At 40.0% G+C, this 16,738-nt stretch overlaps 1 protein-coding gene across 2 annotated transcripts in view; it reads left to right on the forward strand.

The window, feature by feature from the left end:
- The window catches only part of KLHL29 (kelch like family member 29), a 475,551-nt gene that overhangs the window by 375,869 nt on the left and 82,944 nt on the right, over nucleotides 1-16,738 (forward strand). For both annotated transcript variants that reach the window (XM_050950742.1, XM_050950741.1), the window contains exon 5: nucleotides 8,017-8,155. In XM_050950742.1, coding sequence (XP_050806699.1) covers nucleotides 8,017-8,155 — 139 coding nt within the window. The remainder of the gene's footprint in view (nucleotides 1-8,016; nucleotides 8,156-16,738) is intronic.

Here is a 16,738-nt window from a genome sequence, read left to right on the forward strand (position 1 = left end):
GCCTCAGAAGGCTACAGATCTTGGCATATGATGCTCCATCTTAATCTGCACATCTTGATGGACCTCTGCATGTGGAACTGTTGTCTCACTGCTTGTCCTTTCAGTGGTCGCAGGTTGCACTGGAGAACAGCACAGACCATATTTTTTCTATAATTGTCTTCTTTTTCCCATTCGTCCTGCCACCCCAGGTATAGAGTAAAACCACTTAATTTCCCAAGTTAATCAAATAGGTTTTCCTTAGAGAGATTGGCAACCCCCAGCACTCACAAACTCTCAGGCATATTGTCTACTCCACTAATTTTACAATATAGAAGATTTTACTTTGAGAACGTGTGAGTCAAGAAAGCTGAAATTTGACTTCTTATATGGGCCCTGAGTACAAAACAAACTCCTTTTATATTATATTATTAAAGCATACTTTATAGCAGCATTGATTTCTCCAATAATACATTTTAAATGGATGTTCTGCAATCACATACTTAGCTCTTTTTCATCTCTGGATGTAAAAAGAAAAGGTGCTAAAATAATACACTAGAATTATCTCCATGATATAGGACTGGAAAATGTCACCTGCATAACGTGTGAAGAGGTTTCTGTCCTCAGAGTACATCCTAATGTCAGCTAAGATGATGACAATGAACTGCAAATTGGTGGGGAAAAATGATGCTCTAGCATTCCAGAGTTTTAAGTAACCTGAAGAAGACTAATCACAGGACTAACCCTGCTCAGCTTCCTCCTTGTGTGAATAGTAGTCCCACTAACTTCAGTGTCCATTACTCACATGAAGAGGGCATGCAAGATTTGGCCATATATGAATAATGGAAACCCTATTTAGCACCACAAGGCATCTCATCATCACTGGTACTCTTGAAAATGGGAAAATCACAGACTAGAAGATGTAGTGTCTTTTGAAGGAAATGATCTTATGTAACTATCTGTTCAATGTTCAATTTAAAAATGATCTAACACTCTCTCCAGCAGCTTGGTTATTGCTTTCTTTGTCAGCATACATATTTACAGTTGTCCGCAATACTAAACTGACAGAAAACCCGGTCAGTGAGTCTGCGTTTTGGGTTTTGGTTCACCAGTACAGGGTGCAGTGGGTTTTTTTAATTGCTCATTTTGTCTGATGTGGGGCCATATGGAAATGAGCTGCTCATAATATTGACCAGAAATCGATATGCATTGGGATCACAATGGCCGAAGATCCCAGCTCTGCAGCAAACTGACTATTCGGGAGGAAGGTTGGTCTGCTGTGGACAGGTCACAATAAACACCTATAATCGTTCACACTGGGGAGGAGAGCTTTATATGAATGATTCTCTGCTTTGTCCTGTCACTCCCTCTCTTTCCTTCTTCTTACCCCTGCTGGGGCCTTATACGTGAATGACCACAAGAATGAAGATGAACATGTTTCAGGTGCAGGCTCATGTCAGTTTTAATTGTGAAAAGCATACAAATAATTACCCCAAAGTTCAGACTCATGCCAGGATCACAGGCCAATGGATGGGAGCCTTCTCCTGCCCCCTATTGTTGGAAAGTCACTTATCCCCCCTCCCCTCTCCTCCTACTGTTTTCTTGGGAGGTGGGAGAGAATGATGGGCCCTTTCCTTTCTCTGACTCATAAGTACAAAGCTGTTATCCAAGGAGATGTTTTTGTCTTCACATCATGTGGAATCTTCTCCATCTGTCAAGTGGGGAATAACCAATCCCCATGTCACATCATCATGGAATGTACAGAGTGATTAGCACAGTCATAGATAGGTGTGCAGTGTCAAAGTGCCACCTTGGAATAGAAAACAGCCTTCGCAGCTACATAGCCAGGGTGGCCTAGGTACTTCTGATGGATGAGTCTAATAGCACGTCTAGGCATATGGTTCAAACTTGCTTACACAGCTAAATCAGTCCTGTCATTAACACTATTGTCAGAGTAAGTGGACCAATTCAGCATAGCATTCCTCATTCTTTTTACTCTTTTTGTCTGCGTGTTCATGTACATCGGGATGGGGTGAAGAAGGGTTTTTCAAAAGATACTAACAAAATGTGAGACCCAGTGCAATATCCTGCCAGGTCACATAGTTGGCTATGGTTCTGTGAATTGCCCTCAGAAATAACCGTGCATCTCAGGAAGGGGCATTCATCTTGTTTTCCCATGGAGACACTCAAGTGAAGCTGGTCACTACTGTACAAAATTTTCTGTCATCATTACACATCTGACTCATTATTTTTGCTTCATAATTGAACTTCTCATATGACTGTCCAAATGTACCACGGTATGTAGTAACGTGCAGGTGTGTGGACAGTGCTGGTCAGTGTGGCTAAAATGCCTATTTATAGTAATAGATTATTTTAAATCATAATCCTGAGAAGTAATCTCTACTTTTCAGGCCAAAAAATTATTTGGATTTTACTTTCTGTGGCTTTTTCTTAGCTATCTTATCTTTCCTGTCCTGATCATTAATTATGGTGACATGAACTCAGTATAAGCAAGCTCTCTGTATCTCTTGCTCACTTCACACAGGCATAATCAGTAATGTATCACTAATTACTTAGGGTAATTTTGAAATGCATCACTTTTTCCAGGCCAACTTTTAATAACTGTTGTTTATGCTGACTCCCAAACGTTACAAAAGCCCATTGTATGTTAGTTCCTGCTGTCACCTTTTTCATACATGGCACCTTTCAGAGTTTAAACTAAACTAATGAATCTATTATTACAAATGGAAGGAAATCTGAGGGCATTATTAAGAAACAAATTAAGCCTCCATGGGTTGCGTTGCCAGTCCTCATTGTTTGAAATACAGTCTAAATGTGGGTAACAAGTTACTTTGTAGGCTGTTATAGCAGTATGATGGGTAGTTTAGAATTGGGTTGACTAGTTTACTTCTGCTCCCTTTGCTGGCTCTTCAGAAGTAGAACACAAATAATGTTGGTCCTACGTGCAGCATGATTATTGGGCTTTTTTGGCTTAGTTTGTAATTTCTCAGTTGAGTGGGAGGGACTGTTGTCCAGTGGTTAGAGTTGGAATCTGGGAATCAGAGATGCTGAATTCTATTCCTGACTCTGCAGCTGACTCACTGTATGACCTCTGCAGAGTCACTTCAACATTCTATGCCTCTCTTTCTCTTGTGAACTGGGTGTAACTGTGTTTAAAGTACCTCCTAGCCGTGTTGTGAAGTCTAATAATGGTAAAGTGGTAAAGTACCTCTCACCCCAAACTTTGTGGAGCTGTTTGGAGGTAGGGTTTTCAATCGTATTTCCTTTTCAGTTTTACTGTCCTTAGCCCAGTGGCAGAGCCCATGGAGCTATGGGAGAGCAAGCTGGATTCTATTCTATATCATGCATCATCAGTTTTCAGCCAGGTTCTGGTTACAGGATCCTTAGCATTAGTAATGATGTAAGCAACAGAAATGACCCAGCTTAATTTCTTAGATCCTATAGTGAGCGGGAACATAGGAACAAATCCTTTGACTTGTGACTTGCGTATATCAGCCATGGAATCACTGAGGGGAGAAAACATTGGGGCCCACTGTGCTAGTTTTATGGTCTTTGGGTATGTCTGCATTGCAATCAGGAGGTGTGATTGTCACACACATAGGCATACCCATAGCTTTGATCAAGTTAGCTCGCTAAAAATAGAATGTAGCCACTGTGGCAGCATGTTTAGCCAACCAAATACAGTCCTGCCCACAAGCCTGGCTATGTACTTGGGGCAGCTAGCCCTTGCTGCTGCTTGTGACACAATGGGTATGCTGCTATATTTACACGTGTTGCAGTTACACCTCCCCATTGCAGTGTAGATATTCCCTTTCCTCTTTTTCGCTAGCTATAATTGTGCTGTGCATATAAGTGGGTCCCAAAAGAAAGAAAGAAAAAGAAAGGAAGACTCCCTCTTTAAAAGCAAAGAAACCAAAAGAATAAATGAATAATAATAAATGCCCCTCTGGGTCCCTTTATGATTCTTTTAGGGAATCCCATCTTTAGGAGGAAAAGATTAAAATAGGAACTCCAAAAGAGAGAAGCAAGGGAAAGCTCAGGTCATTTTTCACTGCCAGGACTGCAGTGTACAATTCATCGGCAGGCATTATTACCTGGTGAAAAAATTTGTTTTGCAACTGAGCCTGAGTCCTCATAAATCATTAATGCCTAGCTAAGCACAGTATGAGCATTACAAATACACTGAGAATAAGGATACATTCTGATATAGCCTTGTATCCAATACTAATGCCTGCTAGTTATTTAGTAATACAAAGGGGGTCTCAACAAGGAAGATCAATGAATCAGTGGAGCTTCCTGACTTCCTCCTTTCTTCCTTCTCTTTTCTCCCTGCTTTGTCTCACTTTGGTTCAGAAACTGAGCTCCATAACAAAAAGGACTGTTCAGGGCAGTCTAATGGGTCAGACGGGAGAGGGGGGAATTATAACCTCAAAATTGCAGAGGCAAAAGAGAAGCCTTTCTGCTGCTTCTCAGGGTTTGTTCAGGTGTATATTGTTATGAGCCAAACTGAACCATTGCTGCAGACCTGTGTTTTGTGATTAGCATCCCTTAATGAATGCATGCAGTATACCGCACAAGTAAATCCTGCTTGCAAACAATGTAGACAGAGAGTCTAACAGCTACAGGGTTGGGTGCAGTAGCGGCGCCAGGGTTTCTGACACCCTAGGCGGACGGCCATTTTGCCGCCCCCCGCGGGTCTGGTGGACCTACCACGGTCATGCTGGCGGACGGTCCGCTGCTGGAAAGGCTCCGGTGGAGGTGCCGCAGTGATGCCGGCGGGCGGTCCGCTGGTCTAAAGGCTCTGGTGGACCTGCCGTGGCTCCGGTGAATCTGCTGCAGGCATGACTGCGGTAGGTCCGCCGGAGCCTTTAGACCAGTGCGCTGTCTGCCGAAATGACTGCGGTAGGTCCACCAGACCCGCGTGCCGCCCCCCCCCCCGGCAAAATAGTGCCCCCCAAAAATTCTGGTGCCCTAGGCCATTGCCTAGGTCGCCTAAATGGTAGCGCTGGCCCTGGTTGGGTGTAATCAGTGAGTGCTGTGTAAAGCCCAAGTTATCAGGCTTTACGCAGTGTATTGTGTAGGGTCTCAGGCACTTAAAAACAACCATCCCAGACATGGGGAACAGCCCCTCAGTAGCCTCTGCTCCAGCCTATGAGGAGTTGTAGAGGTTGAATTCTGAATCCTAGTATGAAGGAGTTCTTGGCCATGGTCATGGATCCAGTGACTCCCATCCCTGTTGTCTTTAATCTATCCACAGGTGTATGCATTGCTGCCGGTTCCCACACACCTTCCATCCCAGCATGTTCAGAATGGTATTAAGTAGCACCCACCCGCCCAGTCTGAAGGAATGGTAAAGGTCCATCTGCATGGTTGCTCTAACTGCAGCCTCCTTATCTTATCATAAATGCTTGACTCAGGGGATTAAGTTGTGTTGGAGTGCCTGACCCTTTGCACAAGAGTAAGCTTTATTCTGTCTGACTATATTGAAGGAAAAGATGTACCAAACTCAAAGGATCCATCTCCTTTCCCATTACCTGGATCTCTTATATGTGGAAGATTTTTGAATGGCAAGGCTATGTAGATATGGCTACTGGGGGAAGGAAGGAGGATTGACTATGGGATTAAGGAAGGCAGAAGTGTAGAGAAAGGAGGAAAGGAAATTGGATGGGGAAATTTGAAAAAGAGATACAGAAACAAAGGATGAAATATATAGCAGAGGAGACGGAATCAGAAAACATGTTTGAAGGAGAAAATGAGGTATAAAGGTATAAAATGACAGAAAATTGGTCTGTAACTGGATTTTCTGAAAATGAGAGAGGAAAAGATGGGCCAAGATTGAGAAGATCTAGAAAAATGTGGTGTACATATGAAGAGAAAAGGGAAATTAAAACAACAAAAAACCCAACATGTTTAAAAATAGCATATAAAGATGTTCTTGTGGAACCAAAGACCTCGCTCACTTAGGCCTATTCAGGCAAAACACCCATTGGTGCCCCTGGATTTTCAGCAGGGGTTTTGACTGAACAAGGCCTGCAGGGTTCAGGCCCAACTCAGACTTTGGCCCATGTTCTAGAGTCCATCATCAAATGCTTGCCACAAGCAAAAGCTTAAAAATTCTCTAGATAAGAGGGAACACTTTCATCCTCATTTAAGTTTTGCATTTGCTTGAGCAATAGTATTATGTTTTAGTTTAAAAGAATGTGTTAAAAATAGTCCATGGTGTAGCACCCACAGGACAGAGTGGTATATTTTCCTCTATTATAGATCTGGCACAAGCCTACTGTTATTTCTGTGCCCTCTCTAATGATCTGCTTGCTCTCTGGAGGATGCTGACCCATTTCAGCGCATAGTAATTAGCCTTTCAGACACTACTGTGTTTCCTTTAAATAGATATAAATGTGCAAGGTGACATTTGTTTACTTAGTCCTGAAAAATGTTCACCACAGATGTTGGGGTTTGGTTGGATTTCAGTTTGCTTTTTAATGTAGCAGTTGAGTATTTGCATGCTTTTTTGTTCTGTTGGATAACTGAGGCATCTCTAAAATGACGCTTGATGAATTTCATTTTGGAGGCAGGAGAAACATGACTGCAGCATAAGATTATTTGGTCCTGATTCTCTTTTGCACTAAGGCCCCTTTATATCACTCTGCAATATAGTGGGCATAAATACAATTACACCCCTTTAAGATGCCTTTACACTGTAAAGGGGGCTTGCATGTGAATGAGAATTGGACCCTTTAGATGTAAAGATTTTATTATGTTTGAGGAAATGAGGATGTTGACTTATTGCAAATATATATGTGTGTGTGTGTATGTGTGTGCGCACGTGTGTATATATATATGTGTGTGTATATATAATGTGCATATATAGATATATGTATATATAAAGCACATTAATATTAAAGTCAGTTTTATCATCTTGATCACTGTCTTCAACCCCACTACTCCCCCTCAACTTAACTGTATGTTATTTGTCCTGATAATTATTCTGGTCTCCAACCTTAGTGAAGGGCTTTCACCTAAATGATCCAACAGGCATATAGAACATCTAGGTTGCTTAATAGTTCACATTCACATATGAAGACATGTGGCATGCTGTTATTTCATTCTCTCAGTACCGAGAGCCTGTATGAGAGGAGGCATCATGCGAGGTAGGTGCTTACTGCAGGACAGAAATACTTTTAGAGATTATTTTTGTCATTGTGAATCTCTTGTGATGTGCGAAAGTCGATTGTTGCTGTAAATTAAGCTATCAAAGGCTACAGATTAAGAATGCTGAAATGGTGAAAATCCTCTGAGTATAAAAGATGGGAAATAGTAAAAAAGCCAATAATTTACACTCTGTCTGATTTTTTTAATCATAAGAATTCTGTTAAAAGATTAGCTTAACATATTACATTGTCACCTATTCTTATGTTCTTATATTGTAAAGATATTTTATGAGCTGCATTGATAATTCTGGTTAAACTTTAATACAATATAGTATAACATAATACTTATAATTAATAGTATTGTATTTTGTTGACTGAGAAACTTCACACATTCTTAGTATGTTTGTGTTTAAGATATGCTGGTTTTGGTTTTATTCTTTTGACACATATCCAGTTCATATTACATCAAAATGCCGTGTTTTTACTTAATATTATTCCAATACATTCAAAAGTTAGTTGCATTTGGAGAAAAATTATGTAGTTCTCACATTCTGTTGTAAGAAATTATATTCAACTTTTCTGTGATGATGCATTATCTGTGTGTCTGATTTACTGATGCTCAAATTTTTAAATTTTTGTTTTTAACCCCTACAAGTTTAGGGTTTTTTAAAATTATTTAGACCTACTGGTTCCTGCTTATTTTTTTTAATGCCCAGTTTGTTTATTATTTCTTTTACTGTCAGTGTTGAGCCAGTCTTGCCAACAAACAAAATCAAGTGTTTCCTATTTCTCTACTTCTTTACAAGAAAAAAATAAATAAAAACTCTTAATGGGAACCCTGGCACTGTCTGTCTTCTCTGTTCTGCAGAAATGTTGAAGGAGTTGAACCAGCAACGCAGAGCGAAAGAGTTTACAGACCTGAAAATTATTGTTGAAGGCAAAGAGTTTGAAGTCCACCAAAATGTTCTAGCTTCCTGCAGCTTGTATTTCAAGGACCTGATTAAAAGGTTTGCCTTCCTTCCAGCTGTGATCTGGTCTGTTCTTTTGTAGGGCGCATTTGTGTCGCTTTTTTCTTCCCCTCTCTTGCAGGTTTATGAAGATTGAATCTCCTGTCACAGAGCCAGTAGCCATTCTTTCCACCTCCTTTGAATGTATTTTCAAACCGAGACTCAGATCCATTTGTTACACATCTGACTCATACAATGTAATTATTTCTGATCAGTAATGGCCTATTTTGGCTGAAGAAGGTGTTCCATCACTGAGAATTCCAAGCTTAAAACAGAACTATTAGTAGTAATCCAGACCACATGATAGAACTATTGCTATCAATATTTTAAAGGGATTCCATTACATAGTACAAAACTTTATCCTTCAGGCTACAGTGAGCCATAAGCTTTCCTGTGAATGATGCTAAAACTTCATAACAATAAAGTATTTAGACAATATTAACCCCTTCTGCCCTGAAATCTTTGTTACGTGCCATGTGTGGCACTTAGGAGAAAGGAGGGTTAATATTTATAAAAAATATTATTTGAGGCCTTTTTAAAGGCAAAAAGTCAATTGACAAATTTTCATAGGAAAAATTGGAAAGAGACAATGTTAGATAAAAATATAACTCGGTCTGCATGTTAGACTAAGAGGAGTTTTTCTTAAGCAAACGCTGCTTTAGCTTAGGGTAGATGTAATGTGTACATTTCTAAACCTCATGTCTCTGCCTTTGCATCCCCACCCCCAGTTTCTAGCTGATTGATTCTAAACAGTGCATGATAATCTTTTTTTTCCATTACATTGATTTTTCAATTTGTATGCTTCATATGCTCGATAGGAATAAATTGGTACTTTCATATTATTAGTAAGTTAGAGTAGCAAGAAGGGAGGGATAAAAAAAACTACTACCACCAGGATAACTTTCATTTTTCTCTCAATCATCAGCAAATTTAATGCAGCTGCTGATTTTGCCTTGCAGTATTTTCCTAAGCAGACTGAGCCTGGACTGTGCTAAAAAATGGAATTACAGAACATTTTGCTTGCTTTCAAATTCTGTGTTTAAATTTTACCAACTAACACAATAGTGATGGTATTTTATTTCAGGATGGCATATTGGCTGATATCTCCTTTTCAATGTATTATGTCCTTTTGCACAAAGCTGTTTTTCTAATTGTGCATATGTATTACATTACTATGATATAATTGTGCTCGACTGCCTTATCAATTATTCATAAAAAATATGTTGGCCTGGTATCTTGTTATTTTCCCTCTGTAAACCTAATGATTGCTAGCTCTAGCTATGATATATCTCTTTTCTGTCCTTTTTCTGCTGTCTGCTCATTATCACTTGCTAATTAAGGCTACAGTATATGCCTCTCACCGAGATAAGGTATGCAGTCTATAGGGAAAGGAGATCTTAGACATCCTTTATAGAAACCCAGTAATTGACTGGCCAAGGTGCGTTGTTTAGATTTGACTGTGAAGATGTTGGTTCATCTACAAAAGTCATCAGGCACCATCTATTTCTAGAGAGAATCTGGGGAGGAGTGTAATTTAGTTATCGAATGGAGATGAACCATAGACTGAATGCTGATTTAGCAGAGCAATCATTTACAAAAAAAAGTCTTAAATGCAGTTCTCTGAAAAGTGACTCTGCAAAAGTGGAATCCTCGAGTTCCACACTTGTTTCCCTGTGACTCACATCAGACTCACTCAGTTTCCGACTGAAAAGGGTGGATGTTTATTCCCCCTGAACTGCAGGCTCTGAAAACTCAACCAGGAATTTGAAAGTCAGCTTGTGTTCTTCTCCTTCTCACACATCAGCAGCAGTAGTAAAGCGTTCTCAGGTCAAATTCTGACCTCAGCTAGACCAGTTCAGCCCCCCTGCCTCGCTCTCACTCATGTAACCTTGAAGAATGCTTATGGGGCCACACAGGTGGATCCAAGGCAGCAACATTTTTATTCCTGGTGATGACACTTGAATAGGGAGGAACCCAGCTTGAGGCCAGGTTGAGTTTTCACGCTGTCTGGTGGGGATAATAGGAAAAATAAATGTTCGCCTGCTGAGTGTGCAAATTTGTGCTAATCTTTGAGACACCTTAAACCTGGGGCCCTGAGGTGCCATTTTAAAGATGCACTTTTCAGGGAACTACACTGGAAAGCCCAATCCTGCGATGACCCCGTGGAAGTTAATGGACGTTGAAGACACTTAACTTGCAAGAGGCAGTCAGCACCTTGTGGGAGCATGCCCTTAGTAATATAAAATCATGATAGTGCACAGTGGCAGTATATTTATAAATACAGCATGTTTAGAATGTTCTCTTGATAATGCTCACGTGTTGCTAACAGCTCCTTTGAGGAAAGATGAAACGCAGATCACATGGAAACCTTAATGTGATTTATATTGCACTCTTTCTATTATCATAAAAATAAAAACAGACACAGTTGGATTAAGTGGCTGAAGAATAAGTAAATATCTTTGGATTCCCTAAATATTTATATAAAGGATGTTGAGTTCAGTGGTACAATAGATATAAGATCTGATTCTGCTCCAGCTGAAGTCAACAAGCGTTTGGTCCCTGACTTCAGTGGGAACAGGATCATCCCTGTAAAGATGCTCTGGGTGTGTGTCTACATCTCATCATGTATATACATGTTTGCAAAATACGTTTCTGTGTACTTGCATTATATATCCTGCACTATGGACAAACTACTGCCCTAACACATCTGATTATCTGTATCTGATACCACTGGGTGTTGTAGGTGAATATCTGAAGGCAGAATAGCAAGTGACACCCCAAATGAGTAAAAGCGGCTGGTTAGACATTAATTAAGGCCAATTACAACGTCTTTAAAGGATAAATCCAGCACTCAGACTCAGTGTACCGCATTATAATGAAAAAGACACAGTCAGATTTGACTTACCCAAAACTGAATGTACATTTTAAAACAAACATTAATTTATCTATATGCCATTAAAATATTTATATTTTCAAATAAAAACATATTGTTCTCCTGATCCTAGAAGATCTGTTGGTTCTTAAAAATGGTGTGATCCTGTGGGAGGGGCTGAGCCCACTAGCCCCACACCAGCAAAGCACTTAAGTACACGAGTAGTCCCATTGACAATGTTCTTACAATTTAACACAAGTTTATATGCTTTGTTGGGTGAAAGCCAGAGTGCACCAGACCAAGCCCAAGTTGTGCTTTCAGCCAATATTTAAAAAAAAAACCAAACACTCCTATGCTGAACAACCAACAATAACAAGTCAATGAATTGGGCTTCTTCACTGTCTGGCATTCTTTCCCCATCCTGCTGCTATACCTATATGCTTCATTCCTACAAGCAGGCAGCATGCTGAAATGTGTCTGAACTCTGCTCCAGGTTTCTTGTACCCTCCATGCTCACAAGAATGAAGCAGAGGGGCAAAGCAGAAGGATGGGTGAAATGTGTGTGCCCTCAAACCAAAGCACAGCTGGCAGGCCTAATTATATTACTATCATTCTTATGCCCCTTTACTTTGTAGCTTTCTTAAACATCAAACTCTTGGAACAGACTTACTACTCTTTATGTTAAATGTGTAAGGATTTTTTTTCTTGGTGACTCTTTTGGTTAATGTTTAGAACTTTCCTTGTGAGAGAGATGTATTTCATTACCTGATCTTATCACTTGCTCCTAGAGCTGGTGATAAGATAGACAGCATGTTCAGCCCCTGTTGGAAGGAGTCCTCTGGCTAATCAGGTGGCATTACTTAAGATCCTGTTCAGACTTGGCCAACAGGAGGTTATTGCAGTAGATGACCTTGAGGGGGGGTGAATGTTAAACAAGGATGAGAGGTGGAAAAACAGGAGGATCCCCTGTAACCTAAATAATATCCACATATCTTGTATGTGTGCATTGGAGTTGGCCCCTAACAGATACCCCAAGCTGAATTCTTTCCAATTATGGAAGCGAGGTTGAAATAAAGACCAGAATCTGAATCTGAGTTTTGTGGCTCAGACTCAACCCGTATGTGTATGCTATACGTGTGTATATGTCAGATACATCTGTGATCATCTCTACATGACTTGAGAGAGACCAGAATCCAAACAGCCCTCCCTCCAACTTTGATTCCCTCCCCCATATATTTTTATGGAGGGATAGAGGGCATGTTTCAAAATCCAAATCTTAATTTTTGCGTTGGGCTCCATCTCTATAATAGGCCAAACCAAAACCCCATACCCAAGCATCCCTCCCCTCCCAACTTTGGCAAGGTTGTCCACATTCCAGAACCAGATTTTACAGCTTCATTTGTAACTAGAATTCCTTGTTTTGATTGTGTGTATGTTTCTTTGTTTTGATTGTGTGTGTCTGGAAGAAAGGAATGGAAAATCCCATGATGTGGTATAATGTTTTTAAACTGCATGCTAAGTAGACAAATACAGCTGCCATATAAATGGCAAAGTAAACTTCACCGGAGCTCTTTGATTAGCTTTTTTTGTTTCCTAAACCCCAAGTTCTGGAATCCTTACCAAATTCACATTGATAAGAAGTTCTTGGGTTAAAATCCCTTTCTGGGCCCAAATACGGGCTCTTATAAGCAAACCTCAGCGTCGTATTTCTTTGTGAGGCAGCAGCACAGAGAAGTTCAAATAGTATTCTGTACCTTTTAACTGTTCAAGATTTGCTTTTAATGATGCTCTTAACTTTGTAGCCCCAAGGGCTGGCTAATTCCAGTAGCATACAGCATAAAATACACACAGCAGGAGATGAGATCACAAAGCCAAGAATTCTGATGGAACATAATCTGGCAACACTCTAGTCCTATTTCTTTTCCAAAGGAGCAAAGTCACTTTAGTTCATGACCAAATTGTTTTTCCAGGATAGCCCGCTGCTTTTCTCTGTTGTTTTGTTTTTCTAAAATGGGGTAGCGGGTCCTCTTTTTATATCTGGGACCTGGGTGCTAAGGCTTGCACCCTTGTAATTCCAGTGTGTCTTCATTGAAGTCATGGGAGTTACTCTGGATTTACACCATTGTAAAAGAAGGCAGAATTTGGACACAAGACAGAGAAATCTGCCTCTCTCCCTCTGAAACAGTCTGACAAAACTGCAAAAGCATTCAGGTGTCTGGAAAACAGATTGTCTGGTTTGTGTTTACCTTATGAGAAGCCAAAAATGAGAAATAGCAGATGAAAGAAAAATCCACTCTTAGCAATCCCTTCCTGTTTTGCTTCTTATCAAGAACTTTTGCTTTTAACCCCAGTTGAGAAGTCGGGAGCATATCTGCATCTGCCTCTTTCAGCTTCCCTGTAAAGATAAAACATTTGTGAAAGTAAATCCTTGCTTTATTTTATTTTATTTTATTTTGAAAGAGGAGGAGAAGGTCTTGAAAATCAGATACGTTTTTCAGGTGCAATCGGAGATGTACTGTACATAGAGGGAAATCATCAGTTGCTTCTGTTAAACTATTTATGGGGCCTATGAAAAAGGGAAGTTTAATAGAGAGTACAAAGTGTACTGTTCGTTTGCTGCGAAGGTGCAAGTAATGCTATAAATGCCTTTCCTCTTAAACAAGTAACTCATAACTACAGTATGTTGGGCTTGAAATACTGCCATGGGAAGTAGATTTATGCTCCTACAAGTGGCAGCCATTTTTGTCATTGCTGTTCTCCTGCCGTTTGTATTTTATTAAGCAGCAGCAACACTCACACCCTAATGTCACAGCTGGCCGCTAGGGTTTGATACTACACAGCTGCCAGGCTCTGAAAAACATGTTTTCACTGAGCAGAAATTCACATGCTTCTCTATAAACGAACTGCAGGTTACAAATGCTTAACTGTGCTTCAGAACCAAAGGGCCAAGGAACTGACACAGAGTCCAGAGCAGACGTTTTAAGTGTGACTGTATTCAGCCAAGCAAACGCAGTCGTAGATTGGTGGGTGACCGGCTTGCTCTGGATGCTTGCTCTGCATTGGCAGGCAGATAAATTCATTCTGTTTTGAAAGACAAAACCTGGCAAGTGAGACAGGGCAGATCCATCTTGAAGCTCAGGCTATAGTGCGGAAATCGAGCATCTGCCTCAGGACAGTTCCAGCTTGCAGAGGTACCATGCAGAATCACTTAACCTCAGCCTCCTCTCTGTCTTTAGTAGGCAGGGGCTTCTCACTCACATAATTTCTAGACAGAACTACAAATCCTACAAATCTTATCCAAGAAATGACAGACTAATCACTCCCTTGCCCTCGCTCTGGCTAGACTTATCTGTGAGCCACATTGCTGTCATGCAGCCGCTCGGAAGACACTGATTCGTGTGACCTAGCTATATTTACTTACATCTCAGGGCCCAGTCTGAGTTTGGCTGTGTTATGAACTTGCAATTTACGGGCAAAGGGGAAGAGTTATGTTACAAGAGCCAGCTAAAGCTAAATGGATCAAAGACAGATAGGCAAAAACTGCACAGTCCAGGGACTGGAACTAGGCTCTTCAACTCTGTGGTTTTCGGCCACCCTCCAAAAGCCTATCTTGCCCTAAAATGAAAATAATCAAATATGATGATTCAGGGTGCTAGAAGGTAGCTGTGGGGGGTCAAGGATGAGTCTGACTCTGCCCATCCCACCTGTGTTTACAACACTGCACAAGTGCATTTTGAGGTAGGATTTATTTATTTATTTTTGCCTTTCTTTAATATCCAGTATTGGCCACTGCTGGATTAGGATACTGAATTTATGTTAATGATATGATCAGCTTTTGCCAAATCCTTTGTTCCTGTTGCACTAAACAGTGATGGGCAAAATGTGCAGAGCAATTCTTGAAGGTTTGCTGTAGGTAACAAATCCACAGTACCAATAATAGGAGATATGTGAAAAAACACTACCAGTTATGTGGTATAATACCTTTCACTTACATATTTTTTAAAAGTGGTACGTGCCTCGTCTAAGGGTTTGCCTTTGCTGGGACACTCAGAAAAGTGAATTAAGCTAAACCGAATTAAGGCCACTTTAATTTTGAATTAGAGTGCCCACACAAGGATCTAATGCAGTTTAACTAATTCACTTTAAATTCACACATTTAGTTAATACAGATTAACTTTCCTGAATGTCCCCATGTAGACAAGCCTTAACTGTATTACAAAAATGTAACTGTAAGACCCTATATCAAAGAGCTAACACCTTGCAAAATTCATTCTAATTCTTGAAATGCCAATTAGGACCTTAGGGCTACTACCTTAATATAAATACATAATCATAATAATTAATAAATAAATATTTAATTATCCCCCCCCAGCATTGAAAGGGAGCCTTAGATATACCTATATGTAGCCTGGCCTATATAAACACTTGTGTAAATTTCACCACATCCAGTTAAATAGATTTGTTGTTATTTGTATAGTGCCAACTGTGTAGTAAGCTGTTTTATTATTGTGCAATAAATATGATCAGACGAGATCAGATCTGAGCAGGATGAGGGGAACCTGTAGTTTTTCAAGAATTAACTGTTGTCGGTCATGACATTTATTTTTAATTCTTCTTCCTATGTCTAAAATCCCCAAAGCAAAATTTTTGTTCCTCAATATATTTTGCTGTTTTCTGTTCAAATGAGGCTTTTGCAAGTATGTTGGTGCTCAGACTCAATACTGTGGCCCAGTTTTTCATTACTCTACAAGCAGGTCCTTAGAGGCTCTCACTTTGTCCCCTAACCCTAGCAAAAGAGTCCAGAGACAGCAAATGTTGCTCTTCCAAGAGCCATTGGCTCATTGTCTTGCCACTTGTTTAAGCTGACCTCTTAAAGCTTGTATGTTTCTTTCTCCAGTCTCAGCCGGGAGGCAGATCTGTATTTCAGTCTGTGACCTCAGCTACTATAGCATTACACCCTTCAACTGAGCCTGGCCTTGCTTTTTTGAAGCAGCCTGCATAGAGCAATTAGATTGTGTTCCATCTTTGAATAGCCTTAAAACCATATTTGAAATTTGCCTCTTTTGTTAGTTTTTTGTTTTGTTCTGGCCACGTCTCTGGTTAACAAAAGCATTTGTTGTTAACCTATAGTTTGTCTTGGTCTAAAATGATGATTTGTCTGATTTGTGGATGGTGCATTAGGAGAAAATGCCCAATACACAAACAGGTTTACACTCATGGAACTCCACTGACTTTACTGGGGATTGAACAGCTGCAAACTGAGAGCGTTTGGCCCCTAGTATGCTAAATCAGCCTTGCCAAATTCTTTTTGCCTGGAGCAAGCAATAACATTATCTGCATCAATGTCATGGTAAAGGGTGGACAAGTAGATTTTGTGCCTGGTCAGGTAAAGTTTCATGATGAATTTGCAAGGCTGTGTTTAAACACTAATTTATTTAATCTCATGATTTTGCTAGTTCTTTACCCTAATCACAGTATAGCATCATTACAGTATGTATTTTTCTTATCTCACGAGAAAGATGGATAATAGCTGAGGCTCCAGATAATATTTATCTCTGAGATAGCGTAAAGAAGGCAGAGATTTGCAAGTTAGTACATTTTGATATCGATAAAATAATTCCAAAAGAGAAGCCATGCTAGGGTATAATTTATTTTTTAAAAATCCTATTTAATAGAACATCCACTGCCTTATGGCACATGTATTGCAATGA

The sequence above is a fragment of the Gopherus flavomarginatus genome, chromosome 4 (genome assembly GCF_025201925.1).
Source record: "Gopherus flavomarginatus isolate rGopFla2 chromosome 4, rGopFla2.mat.asm, whole genome shotgun sequence".
NCBI classification, from domain to species: domain Eukaryota; kingdom Metazoa; phylum Chordata; order Testudines; family Testudinidae; genus Gopherus; species Gopherus flavomarginatus.